Consider the following 15,004-nt stretch of genomic DNA (forward strand, 5'->3'; position numbering starts at 1 on the left):
ACCTTATTTCTTTTAAATTCATTAAACAATGAAAACTACATTAGAGACAAATAACACAAAATGAGAAAACAAAGCATATTATGCAACAATGTAAACTGAAACACAAGCGTCCAATTTTCAAGTTTCAGATATAAATCTTTTTTTTTTTGGGGGGAAATAAAAGCAGTAAAAGATATAAATGAAAAGCATATTGACAAACATATTGATGTACCTATTCAGTGTCTTGTATGGTTTGCAGATGAATCAAAACTTAACATCTGATGCTCTTGTTCCATTCTTTAATCCTTTAACAGTTCATAGTTTCATACATTTAATATCGCAATATATTTAACACCTGAAGGCTCCTATAACCGTATCCTTGGTTACTGGCAACTGAGCTTGGTGGATGACTCGTGACCATATAGGGCTAGAGCATGATTACCGGCAAAAATCATTCAGGATCACTACCACAGAGTATTGTTCTTACATGAAAAAATAAAACTTCCGTTTCGTTTGCATGAATCCACCATAGGATCATGCAATTGAGATCTATGCAAGTGGACGAATAAGGGAGTTTAAAGTGCTTTAGATCTGTGCAAGGTGTGATCGAACACAACTTTTGCGTTATTTTTCTAAGCAGGCTTTGATATAAAAGTCATCCCTCAAAGAAACAATTTCATGTCTCGATCCTTTTTGTCCAGCTATCATCTTTGCAGTCTGCAATGCCTCAGACACTGCATCCCTGACGAATGACATGCGATCACTTTGGCATTACTCCATGACATGGACTACTTTTGTGAGCTCTGGAGAGGTTCCCCGCGGATCCACACGCTTCATCAAGAAGTTAATCATCTGAATGCCTGAGAGACGCTTCTTGAAATTATTCTCTGCAACGCAAATAGATAAAAGCCGGAAGCCAGATCACACGTACAAGTGACCTTCCATAAGCCTCGGTGATCAAACCATTGTGCTTCACCAAAGCCATCACCAGGCCCGCAAGACCATTCGTTTAGGTCACCATCCCCACCTCTCGCTTGGTGCCGTGGATTACACCGTCGTGGTGGTTCTCCATGTCTCGATGGACCACTGTGATGAGATCGACCTGCTTGGCTGTGCTTCAATGCAAGGCCTTCTGATGAACAAAATAAATATATCAATAAAAACATCAATTACATATTAAATAATTTTTATCTCTTAAAAAGTTGATGTTTCTATTTATCTTTTGCAGAAAATAAGATCATGAGGATAAGGAGCTCGATTTACAGATTTATAGAAAAAAAAATTGAAAGCAAATCGGACTCAATTTGGACCTGAAGACTCGAAGCTAAAAAAAAATAAAAATAAAAATCAGCCCAAAAATAAAAGCGGGCCGGCCCATTTGTGCGTGCGGTCCACATGCGATTTACAGCCCAAAACCCATCGGTTGGTCTACAGGGCTGTGGCACGGTCCATAGTTGCGGTCCATGCAAGGTTCACAGGAGGCGGAGGCTCTGGTGTGTGATCGAACGACGGGCGATGCACCAAACACCTAATCAACGATCTTCGTCACTCTGTTCTATATCAATCGGTGGGGGCCCATTGGCATTGCACGATCCAACGGCCTTAAGCTCTCCCGGTGATGGTCCAAGGGTTGAGCTCTATCTCGATCAACAGAGAATGCTTGGAAGAGAGCAGTGCACGATCCAATGGCATAGATTCAATCAAGGCTTGATCGAACGTTCAAGAAGGCAACCGGCTGTGATAATCGGTGATTTTGGCTAATTTTTAGGGATTTTTGGGCCTTTTGATCAAAATCGGACTGCTGACAAGATTTTCATGAATTGCATGCAACTTGGACACGGGATTGGCACTATTTTGGAGCTCTATTTAAGGAGGACTGCGGCAACAGAGAAGGGACAACGGCAGCCTTCAATGATTTTTTTTTTTAATTTTTAAATTTTTTATTTAAGAGTTCGAGAGAGATTTGTACAGAGATCCAAGGGCTACAGGGAGAAGATCCTGATACCGATGATGAGAAGGACCGAAATCATGCTGGGCTAAATGTCTCGTCTTTAGAAAGTAGGAGAAATATTCAGAATGAGAATTTATATTTTGAATTTAATTTATTTATTTTTTTATTGAGAAATAAAAGTTATTTATTTATTATCCACATGCTTCTCTGATTATGCTTTATTGTTTAATCTCTTACAATTTATAGCTAAAGAGACAGGTCATGATCATGGAAAGATACGGTCTATGCTCAAATTAGAATAAATTATAAGATTTATTAAATCTATATTTATGTTCTTTGATTGTATCTTTTAAATAATTTATATTTATGAAATAGGTCATGTTTATGTTAGATATAATTCATACTTAGTAAAATAGATTATGTTAGAATTAGATGAAAAGAACAGAGATAAGATTGCATGTTGATAATAAAAAGATTGTATGAGTCAAATATTGACTTAAACACCGAAAGATAGAACTGAAACCTGAGACGTATTTCTCTTCTTGATCACTTTTCAATTTATTAAAGATTACTTTTATTATTCGCCTGCTTTCCAGAATTTTACTGCTTTAAAATTGTTAATCAATCAAATGACTATCTTTTTCTTTCCATTCAACTGCCTAAGATCCCTAAGGATACAACCTGACTTACTCTGTTTTACGTAGTAGTAGTCGGTTAATTTATTTTATTTGATCGTTCTCACGACAGGAGCGCATCAAATTTTTGGCACCGTTGTCAGAGAACTTGACATGATTGATTTAGAAAAAAATAAAAAAATTATTAAATTTTTTTTATTACTTTATTTTGTAATCTCTTGCCTTCTTAATTGCTTCCTAATATTTGCTTGTTATTTTTACAGGTTAAAAAAAAGAAAAAAAATATATATTTTATTACTTTTAAATTTTTATTTCTTGCTTTAAATTATTTTTTTTATATGGTAGATCTTTATGCTGTCTAGCTAGATTATCTTAATTATATAGTTAAATAATTATTTTATTTTACATAACTAACTTATTGCTTATTATTCTTAAATTTTTTTTGCTATTTTATAGTTTAAAATAATTTATTACTTTTTATAGCTTAACAATTTACTATTTTAGACTTAATCACTTAAACTTAATTACTTAAATTTACCTTTCTGTAAAATCCAATAAAATCAAAAATCTAAAAAATATCTATAAAAAGATAAAATCTTAAACCATGAAAAAAAATTCTCTGACATTTCATATCACTTAACTAAAATGGCGTAACCAAAAATATAAAAATAAAATTTTTAACTTGATTGGACACCTTACTTGTTTACATCACATATTCATAAAAAACTTTAAGGGCACATCCCATTAAATAAGATAAGGTAGGGATTTGATCATTCTTTCATAGTTCAAAAATCATATCTTTCATCTTGCATAACCTAGACTTTAACCGAAAATCAATTAGACGTCAGACCTAGGATATTCGAGCTAAATAGGATAAGAAAGCCCAAGAGTTGGAATGGGTTCGGATTGGTTAATTGTTCGACGTCTAAGACAAGTGGTTGAAGAAGGTGATTTTCAATTGGTTCCATTGTCTGATCTAGCCAACTCAGTTGATGTCTAAAGAAAACAACGAGCAGGAGATCTTCCACCTCTTGTACTTACCTAATCGAGTCAGTTAGTCAGTCTTGGATTTGGAGTGCTCGAAGATGGTCTTGGAATAGTTAGGAATTGTCTAGAGCTAGATTAACCCTAAGATAGAGAGTTCATTTCATGCTAACTTGTTTGTCATTATAATTTAATCCTAATTAAAATACTCTTCTCTATCATCTATAGATTTAGGACTCCTTATGATCTTTCTTTAGAAATCTCCTCTCATCTGTCTCTTCTACGTCTTCTTTCTTTCTAAAAAAAAAATTACAACTTGAAAAAGAAAATCAGATTGACTTATGAGAATTGAATCATACCCCATTTCAAGTCAAAAAATTATCGAGTCCATCATAGGTGAACCCAACCAAGAACCCAAATACCTTAAAAATCTATGCTATCCTATGGGTTCAGCTCAACCATCCTGTATAAGACTCTCCGAGATTACGATTGGTAATTTTAAAATTAAGCCTCAAATAATTAATATGCTCTCCAAATTCATCGAAATTGAGGATGCATACATTTTCATTAGAGAATTTGAGGAAGTTTATGAAACTATGAGAATACATCAAATATCAGAAGATACCATAAAACTTAAGCCGTTCAACTTTACACTTAAGAACAATGCAAAGAAATAGTTATACAGCTTGCCCAACCAGTCAATCATGACATGGAAAGACTTTGTAAAGATGTTCTTAAGAAAAAAAATTTTCCATCACAAGACAGCCAAGTTTAGAAATAAAATTAACCAGTTCTACCTGCTAAGGGAAGAGTCTTTTTGGAAGTACCTAGACTGATTTAAGAACATCTTAAGTCAATGTCCACATCACGGTATAAAGACTTGAAAGTTATGCCAAATCATTTACAAAGGTCTAAATCCAAGTTTCAGAATAATGCTGAAATCAATATGCCAAGGCCAATTCATGTATAAAGAATCCAATGAGACCTGGCAATTCCTAAAAGATCTAACAGAAAAGAGTCTGCAATGAAAATCGACTAAAAAAACTGAAAAAATCACACTAGCAAGAGATGGGATACATCAAGTCCAAACATCTCTAGCTATGGAGGCTAGAATTGTGACCTTGATCCCGAGGATAGAAGCCCTAGAACTTTAAGGACACACTCAAGCAAATCAAATCTTCACACCTATGTGCAATAGATGTGGTACACCGGACCACATCTTGAAAGAATGTCCTTCACTAAAAAATCCAATCGAAAATGCACTTGCACAAATAAATGCAGCTTATCAAAGACCTATAAATGATCCTTATGCATCAACATATAACCCAGGATGGAAGAACCATCCAAAATTTTTATGGTCACAAGGTTCTAATTTAGGTAGTCATGTCCCAACCCAGCCCTATCTAAGGACCAACTAAGCTCCAACCAACCCATCAAGATTTGGTCCAGAGAAAAGGTTGAGCACTTTAAAAATTAAAGGGGCTAGAGGTCTTGCTCAAATCAACCTCCGAAACCATAAGTACACTAAATAATTTCATGCAAATCATAGGCCAACTATTAAACTCAAATACCCAGATGATTGTTTGTCTAGAAATACAACTAGATTAGTTAGCCACCGCAGTTGGTGAAAGAAAAATGGATAGACTGCTGAGTCAGCCCGAGGCTAACCCCAAGATATAGATCAATCACGGACCGCAACAAGGATGAATTAGTTGAATACTATTCACACACTAAGATCTGAAAAATAAATAGATAACTATGTGGGCACATCTGAAATGGAAGAAGAAATAGAAAATCTACTATTTGAACTATTGTCTGATCAGAGCCAGTCTGAAAAATCCAAGGCATCAAAACCTGATGTAGCACCAAATTTGCCAGCGGAGCCCTTATCAGGAGTTGATGGACCAACTACTAAGGTTGTAGCATCCTTCCCTAAAAGACTTAGGCCCAACTGAAACTTAGTGGATAAGATTTTGAAGGTCTTCAAGCAAGTAAAAGTGAACATCCCTTTACTAGATATGATTCAGTAGGTCCCATCCTATGCTAAATTCTTTAAGGATCTGTGTACCAAAAAAAAGACCACCAATGTACCTAAAAGAGTCTTCCTGACAGTAAATGTGAGCTCTTATTTATCAAATCATATGTCAGTAAAATACAAAGACCCAAGATCCCCCACCATCTCATGCATTGTGGGAGAAACTTTAATCGATAAGGCTCTATTGGACTTAGGGGCGAGTGTTAACATACTGCCATATTCTATTTATGATAAATTAGGGTTGGAAGAACTGAAGCCAATGGGGATGACTCTATAACTAGCAAACGTGTCCTTAAAAGTCTTAAGGAAAATAGTTGAGGATGTGCTAATCAAAATCAGTAACTTTATCTATCTGATAGAATTTGTGATTTTAGAAACTAAACCTATAGCAAACCCAAAGAGTCATATCCCGATCATACTTGGTAGACTATTTTTGGCCAAGCCAGTGCTCAAATCAACTACCAAAATGGGCTAATGAAACTTTCCTTTGATTGCATGTCTGTAGATCAGAATTTTTTTGATCTAACTGAAATGAATCAAACGAATTGCCTGAACTGGATATAAGACAATGCTTATGAGCCCATTGACTTTAGTGATGAAGAATTCGGTATGGAACAATGGATGAACCAAGACTGTGAAGAATTTGAGGAGGTCAATGAAGTAGCTGCAGTCAGTGTAAAATCTAGATGGGAGCCTCCAGCTGAACCATTATCTAATAAAGGAACACCCAAGATAGAACTAAAACCACTCCTCAGACACCTGAAGTATGCCTATCTAGGTCCATCGAAAACTTTATCGGTAATTATTTCAATAGATTTGGATCCCACACAAGAAGGAGAATTATTGACCATTCTTACAGAAAATCAAAAGGCATTGGTTGGACCATGGCTGATATCAAAGGGATTAGCCCTTCAATTGTCCAACATTGAATTCTCCTAGGAGAGGATGCCAAGCCAACTAGAGATCCCCAAAGAAGGCTAAACCCAGCTATGAAGGAGGTAGCAAAAAAAGAAATCTTCAAGCTATTACATAATAAAATTATCTACCTCATCTTGGATAGCTCATGGGTTAGCCCAATCCAAGTGGTCCCTAAAAAGTCTGGAGTCACAGTGGTCCAGAATAAAATAAATGAACTTATGCTGATCAGAATTCAAACTAGATGGAGAGTTTGTATTGATTAAAGAAAATTGAATACGACCATAAGAAAATATCACTTTTTCCTATCATTCATCAATTAGATGTTAGAGAGGTTAGCCAAATATGAGTTTTATTGCTTTTTGGATGGATATTCCGGCTATAACCAAATTTTTATAGCACCAGAGGACCAACAGAAGACCACATTCACATGCCCATTTGAAACCTTCACTTATAGATGCATGTCCTTTGATTTGTGTAATGCTCCATCTACTTTTTAAAGATGCATGATCAGCATCTTTTTGGATATGATCAAGTGGTTTCTTGAAATTTTTAAGGATGATTTTTTTCATTTTCAACTTCATTTTTTTTGAATGCTTACACCATTTAAGACTAGTTTTAGAAAGATGTAAAGAAAAGTATTTAGTGCTTAACTGAAAAAAATGCCACTTTATGGTCAAAGAAAGCATAGTACTTGGCCATGTGATTTCAAAGAAAGATATTGAAGTGGATAAAATCAAGATAGATCTAATTGCAAATCTTCTACCACCTAAATTAGTCAAAGAAGTTTGTTCATTTTTTGGATATGCTGGTTTCTATAAGAGATTCATCAAGAATTTTAGCCAGATAACCCGTCCGCCGACGAATCTCTTAGTAAAGAAAGTTAAGTTCGAGTTTACTCCTAAATGTCTCAAATCTTTCAAGCATCTAAAAAAAACTGACTTCAGCCCCAATTGTGCACCCACCGACTGGACTCAGCCCTTCGAACTCATGTGTGATGCATCTAACCACTCCATCAGAGCTATTTTAGGACAGAGAATAAATAAGCTACTGCGAGTCATCTATTATGCCAGTAGGATCCTTAACGACATGTAGCTTAATTATTTAATAACTGAAAAGGAGTTCTTGGTCATTATCTTTGCCCTAGAAAAATTCAGATCTTATTTGGTTGGATCGCATACCATTGTGTATACTGATTACTTAGCCATTAGATATCTCTTAGCAAAGAAGAATGCTAAGGCACGCCTAAACCGATGGATTTTGCTGCTCTAGAAATTTGATATAGAAATCAGAGATAAAAAAGGAATAGAGAACTTAGTAGCTGATCATCTGTTTGGATTAGTAGATGAACCCTCCAATGAACCACCAATTAGAGAATCTTTTCCTGATGAGCAATGTATGTCTGTGATGATCAAACCATGGTATGCTGACATAGTTGATTACTTAGCCACCGATGAGATCCCTACGCACTGGACCATTCAGGACAAAAATAAATTCTTTTTTCAGGTGAAGTACTTCATTTGGGATGACCTTACTTATTCAAATAATGTCCTAACCAGATCATTAGAAGATGCATCTCAGACCATGAGGTTAGAAGTATTCTGTCATTATGTTATGACCAAGCAGGTGGTGGTCATTTTGAAGCCAAAAAGATAGCCACCAAGGTGCTCCAAAGCAAATTCTATTGGCCTAACCTATTTAGAGATGCCTATTACTACTACAAGAGTTGTATTAGGTGCTAATAAATAGGCCGGATCATGAAGAGAGATATGATGCCTATGAATCTGATTTTAATTATGAAAATTTTTGATGTGTGGCATATAGATTTTATGGGACCATTCCCAAAATCTTTTGGAAATGAGTATATTCTTGTAGCCATGGATTACATGTCCAAATGGGTAGAGGCAATGCCATGTCGTTCCAAAGATAGCAAGATTGTTGTCAAATTTTTTAAGGAACATATGCTCTCCTATTTTGATATTCCAAGGACTATCATCAGTGATCATGAAACATACTTCTACAATCGAATTTTTGCATCATTGATGAAGAAGTACAATATTACCCATAAATTAGCAATACCATATCATCCTCAGACTAGTGGACAAGTTGAGATCTCAAATTGACAAATCAAATAGATTCTAGAAAAGACGGTGAGCACAAGTAGGAAGGACTGATCACTGAAGGTAGTGGATGCACTTTGGGCATACCGCACAGCTTACAAGATCAATTTAGGTATGTCACCATTTAGGATTATGTTTGGCAAGGTATGTCACTTGCCTGTAGAACTCGAACATAGGGCGATGTGGACAATCAAGAAAGTAAACATGGATTAAGATGCAGCTGGAGAACAAAGAAAATTATAGATGAACGAACTTGAAGAAATTAAAAATGAAGCCTATGAAAATACTAAAATCTATAAAGAAAGAACTAAAGTTTTTCATGACCAAGCAATTAGTAGAAGATCTTTTACATCTGAATAAAAAAAAATTATATAATTCTAGGCTACACCTATTCTCAGAAAAACTGCGATCTAGATGGACAGAGCCCTATTTAGTGAAAGAAGTCTTCTCACGTGGGGCTATATAAATTGAAAACCTAAGCAATGGTGCCATCTTTAAGGTAAATGGATAATGCTTGAAATCATTCTTGAAACTGGCCACTGAAGAAGTAGGGGAGGCCATAATTTTATATGACCCAAAGTAAAAAAGAACGTTTGACTGAAGACGTTAACCTTAGTGTTTCTAAAAAGTAACCCAATTTTTTTTAAACTAATATCTTTTCTATTGAATAAATAGAGATATCTATCTTTGAGCTTCAGATTTTTAAGCCAACATCGCACCAGATCACCTTCAGTATAGAGCATATATTCACCAGATGATATCTTTCTTTTTTTTTTATTGCATTTTTTTTCCTCCATCAGGGACAATGGTATTTAAGTTGAAGGCCAGAAAAAATCTTCACAAATTTAAAAAAAATATTTTTTTAAAAAAATTTAAAAAATATATCTTTTAAAATATTTTTAAAATTTTTAATTTTTTTTTGAAAATTTTTTAAATTTTTTTATAAAAAATTTGAATAAATCATGTGTAAAGAAATAGAATCTTGAGCAAAATTGATTAGAAAAAGAATAATAAATTTGAGAGTATTTGCTAATGACTGTAGTGAGTTAAGGAGTAGATTAGTTGAGTGGATTTTTAGCAACTTACTTAGGTCACTTAAAGGCTATTAGCACTTCTAACTGCATATGCACACTGACAAGGTAAAATAGATATTGATTGTAAGGTCAACTGAGGATTCAATTATCACTTATAATTGATGATTGATATATATCCCAATCAAAAATTTAAATTTAAGGAAAGAGGTACCTGCTTAAAATAAAGGTGCAAAACACAGAGTATATGTGGATTATCCTAAGCTTAGTAATCGGATCTTTGCACCTAAGTCAAGTATGGAGGTTCGCATTAAACGATGAAGGAAAGGCTAAGATGCTCAGCACTATTCTAAAAAAAATAAAAATAAAAAAAAATAGTGTGAAAGCTACCTTAGTTCATGAGCTTAATTTGGGGATGTATAGAAAATTAACTGAAATAAGATGATAAGAAAAGATACATTTATCTTTTACAAGCCAATACTCAAATTCTAAATTAATCATCACAAACACAAGTACTGTAGATCTTTAGATGTATTTTAAGGAAATTTCTGATTGTATTCACTACAAAATTTGCTTCTAAAACTCAAGACTTAGTAAGTAAGACTTGTTAAACTCTTAGATTTTCAATCTTAGATCTACTTTTGTGAAGAATGATCTTAATAAAATTTATTTATTGTTAAAAAAATTAATAATTTTTATTGCATTGCTAAGGGATTAGCAATGAAAAAGTTGAGGGGTGTGATGAATACAATAAATATATCAATAAAAGCATCAATTGCATATTAAATAATTTTTATCTCTTAAAGAATTAATGCTTCTATTTATTTTTTATAGAAAATAAGATTGCAAGGATAAAGAGCTCGATTTACAGGTCTACAGAAAGAAAATTGAGAGCAAATCGGACTCAATTTGGACCTCGAATGAAAATTGAAGCTAAAAGAAAATAAAAAAAATCAGCCCAAAAATAAAGTGGGCTGGCCCATTTGTGTGTGCAGTCCACGCACAGTTCACAGTCCAAAACCCATCGATTGGTCCACAAGACTGTGGCACGGTCCACAATCGCAGTCTATGTGGGGTTCATAGGAGGTGGAGGCTCTGGTGTGCGATCGAACGACGAGTGGTGCACCAAACACCTGATCAACAACCCTCATCGCGCTGTTTCATATCAAGCGATGAGGGCCCACTGGCATTGCGCGATTCGACGGCCTTAAGCTCTCTCGATGATGATCCAAGGGCTGAGCTCCATTCCGATCAATAGAGAATGCCTGGAAGAGAGCAGTGCGTGATCCAACGATATAGATTCAATCAAGGCTTGATCGGATGGTCAGAAAGGCAACCGGCTATGATGATCGGTGAGTTGGACAAGGTTCCCATGAATTTCATACAAGTTGGACACAGTTTGGAAGCAGGATTTGCACTAAAGGACTACGGCAACAGAGAAGGGACGACAACAGCCTTCAAAGATTTTTATTTTTATTTTTTATTTTTAGTTTTTTTATTTGAGAGTTTAAGAGAGGATTTATAGAGAGATCCAAGTGCTGTAGGGAGAAGGTCCTGATGCCGATGACAAGAAGGACCGAAACCATGCTGGGCTAAAGGTCTCTTGTCTTTGGGAAGTAAGAGAAGTCTTCAGTATAAGAGTTTATATTCTGGATCTTGTTTATCTTTTTATTAAAAAATAAAAATTATTTATTGATTATCCACATGCTTCTCTAATTATGCTTTATTGTTTAATCTCTTGAAATTTATAGCTAAAGAGATAGCTGAAGAGACAGATCGTGATCACGAAAAGATACAATCTATGCTCAAGTTAGAATAAATTGTAAGATTTATTAGATCTATATTTATGTTCTTTGATTACATCTTTTAAATAATCTATATCTATAAGATGGGTCATGATCATATTAGATATAGTTCATACTCAGTAGAATAGATTATGTTATAATTGGATCAAAAGAACAGAGATAGGATTGCATGTTGATAATAAAAAGATTGCATGAGTCAAATATTGACTTAAATACTGAAAGATGGAACTGAAACCCGAGACGCATTTCTCTTCTTGATCACTTTTCAATTTATTAAAAATTCTTTTTATATACGTCTGTTTTCCAGAATTTTACTACTTTAAAATTGTTAATCAATCAAACGACTATCTTTTTTTCTATTCAACTGTCTAAGATCCCTGAGGATATGATCCGACTCATCCTGTTCTATGAAACAGTAGTTGGTTAATTTATTTTCTGTGATCTCTCTCGCGACAGGAGCGCATGACCTTCTCGATAAAAAGTTATACCGTACATCACGTGGCGGTGCATCATGCCAATTATCTTGTCTCATTTTTATGGGCCAGTTGTCAAGATAAATGCGTGATGAATGAGGCCCATAGAAATGAGATGTAGTGATCGGTGTTTTTTGGCCCCAATCAGCGATTGGGTTCCTCTAGGACAGGGATTGGGCTTCAACTATCTCCCCGCGAGCAGGGATGGGCTTGGGAGGGCCGAACAAGCTCCTCCTTTTAGGAGCAGGGGAGGAGAATAGTGGTGTCGCCAGGTCCAAAGGGGAGGGGAAGGTAGTGTGAGCACTGGGGTCTCGACTGCTTGGAGACTGGGGAGAGCATCATTGTGTTACTCTCGCTCTTGCTTAATACGCTTGCTGGACACTAATAATCAAAGGCAACATTATTATTTTCAGATCCAGGGATTAAATTTTAGGTCAGCATTTTGAGCCTTCAATACTCCCTTCTCAAAAATAAATCAAATAAGAAGAGAAAGGACTCCTTGGCTATATATATATATATGGCATTGATATTCACTATTTTCAATTAGGGACGTTTGAAAAGATGCCAGTTGTATTCAAAACCCATTTTTTGATTTTTTTTTTTTTTTGCTGAGCTCTCCTTTTTTTTTTTTTGGGGGGGGGGGGGGGTGGTGGGCGGTGGGTAAGAGCTGAGCTCTCCATTCAAGCTTTTATTTTGTACCTAAAATCTGCGCGGAGGCCAAAAATTCTCTGTCAACGACTGAAGACCACGCCCGAAAGGAACGATGCTGAGAGAGACTGAGAGTGAGAGAGAGAGAGAGAGAAATAAAGTACACTACCTTTCCATCCGCTACTTAATATTTATATATACCCGACGTAGTGGAGCCCACATGTTTGGCTGATCACCTTACATGGGAGACTTGATTGGGACGGCTTTGAATAATCAAATACGGCCAATAAATCATGGGGCTGCTTTGCCGTTCGTTTTCATAGTTCTATCGTAAAAAATATTTTATTTAAAAATAATAATGATACAAAAATATTTCATACTTTTAATGTAAATCAAATTGAAAAAAATTATTCAATGATCATTGCTAATCATTTTTTATCTCAAATATTTGAGATTGATTTTTTTCAATAAATATTGATTATATTTTTTTATATTTTTTGTACTAATAATTGATTTATGAGTGTGTATTTTCGGGATAATCGGTCTGAATCTTCATTTTATAATTTTGTTTTTTATAAAAATTATATAATAAAAAATTTGAATTTAAAATTTTTTATATAAAAAATATTCTCTTAAACGAAAGCTTCTCCTGTGGATACCATGCGGACGTCAAAATAGAGATTCGTTAACGTAGGTCCCGCTCCACCACTGTTGACCCGCCCAGGGCCGGCTCTGTCCACCAGGGAGGGAGGAGAGGGAAGGCCAAAAAGTCCACATGGTGCCGGATTTTACTTCGAGAGGTGTTGGAGAGATGCCAAGTGCGGACGTCTCCCGTTCACCATGGGGAGAGATCGTTCCCCTTCGCCATGGGGAGAGAGGAAGCTCCTATTTTCCACTCCCAGTCCGCAGAGAACTGGGAGGTCCTTGCTTTCGGCTATAAATCCACGGCCAACTTTTCCATCCTCCTTAATTTCCAGCAAGATTTCAGAAGAATCAAAATGAAGCCCCTTCCGGTTGGTTGGCGATTTATGCCCGATTCTCTATTAGTGCTGGAGTACCTGCACAACCACTGCCGTGGCCACACATGTTTCTCTCGAGCGATCAATGAAGGGATCGACCCTTATGGGTGCCGGCCTGAGGACCTCCCTAGTCGCTTCCCAGGTATAGTATACTAGCTTTCTGTCCATTCTTGGATTTCAACCTTACATATTTCTATCACCCAGCTATGGCTTGCAGGTGTCGGTGAGAATGACTCCAACTACTACTACGCAGACAGGAAGGATGGACATCGGCAGACTGACGATGGCAGCGGCCATTGGAAAGCCAAAGGTCGAGAGCCCATTCGTAGTGAGGATGGCCAGATCATTGGGATGAAGCGAGAGTTCAAATTCTATTCGGGACCGGGTGACTCGAACCCGACAGGCTGGCTTATGACAGAGCATACAAGCGATGACACTCCAGTAAGTACTTACCTTACCACATGAGTCAAACTGACAAAGATAAATGCAACCAAATCTATCCTGTCTATAGATAATTGTAATCTATGATTGATCATATTTTCTCTCTTCTTTTCTTTTCTGCTCACGAGTGCAGAAAGCCATTTGTGTGATCTATAATACGAACCAGATAGGTCAGGCCAGCAGCAATTCTGATGCGACAAACCGACCGCTTCTCGGATCGGAGCCGTGCATGTACTCCTCTTCTTCCTTTCCGAATTATACAAATTTTCATGGATGCCAGATGGGACAAGCCCTTACTTTGGATGCGACAAAGCAACAACTTCTGCGATCGGAAAGGGGGATGGGCTATTCATCTTTTCCAAATTATCCCAATTTTCCTGGCATCCAGATGGAACAAGACCCTAATTTGAATGCGAACTACAATTGCCCTGATTTGGATGCGGCACTTCCAGTTGGAGGATCAGAACGAGGATGGCTTCTCCATCTTTTCCAAATTATCCAAATTTTCCTGGCATCCAGATGGGACAAGACCCTAATTTGAATGCGAACTACAATTGCCCAATTTGGATGCGACATGCAACCACTTCCAGTTCGAGGATCAGAAACGTGGATGGCTCTTCACCTTGTCCGAATTATCCAAATTTTCGTGGCATGCAGATGGACAAGCTCTGTTGAATGCGAACTACGATTGGTCTGATTTGGTTGCACCGTGCAACACTTCAGTTCCAGGATCGAACGCGGATGGCTTTCATCTTTCCGATTATCCAATTTTCTGCATGCAGATGGACAGCTCTGGTTGAATGCGACTACGATTGGTCTGATTTGGTTCAACCGTGCAACACTTTCAGTTCCAGATCGGAAACGCGGATGGCTCTCATCTTTTCCGAAGTATCCAAATTTTCCTGGCATCCAGATGGGACAAGCCTCTGATTTGGATGCGACAGAGTGGACAGGCCGCTGATTTCGAT

At 36.4% G+C, this 15,004-nt stretch overlaps 1 protein-coding gene across 1 annotated transcript; it reads left to right on the plus strand.

The window, feature by feature from the left end:
- The first annotated feature begins 13,381 nt into the window (after positions 1 to 13,381).
- Positions 13,382 to 14,690, plus strand: LOC140852080 (NAC domain-containing protein JA2L-like). The gene is made up of 3 exons (XM_073244836.1): positions 13,382 to 13,737; positions 13,813 to 14,036; positions 14,170 to 14,690. Exons 1-3 carry the CDS (start codon positions 13,443 to 13,445, stop codon positions 14,575 to 14,577), a joined length of 927 nt encoding a protein of 308 aa, XP_073100937.1. The 5' UTR covers positions 13,382 to 13,442; the 3' UTR covers positions 14,578 to 14,690.
- Positions 14,691 to 15,004: the final 314 nt, after the last annotated feature.

Source organism: Elaeis guineensis, chromosome 10 (assembly GCF_000442705.2).
Source record: "Elaeis guineensis isolate ETL-2024a chromosome 10, EG11, whole genome shotgun sequence".
Taxonomy (NCBI): Eukaryota; Viridiplantae; Streptophyta; class Magnoliopsida; order Arecales; family Arecaceae; genus Elaeis; species Elaeis guineensis.

Bases quoted from the DNA above. Each gene is read 5' to 3' on its own strand.
- LOC140852080 (XM_073244836.1), top strand. From the start codon at position 13,443: ATGGGGAGAGAGGAAGCTCCTATTTTCCACTCCCAGTCCGCAGAGAAC. The intron at 13,738-13,812 runs GTATAGTATACT...TATGGCTTGCAG, and splicing joins CCTCCCTAGTCGCTTCCCAG to GTGTCGGTGAGAATGACTCC. The intron at 14,037-14,169 runs GTAAGTACTTAC...TCACGAGTGCAG, and splicing joins ATACAAGCGATGACACTCCA to AAAGCCATTTGTGTGATCTA.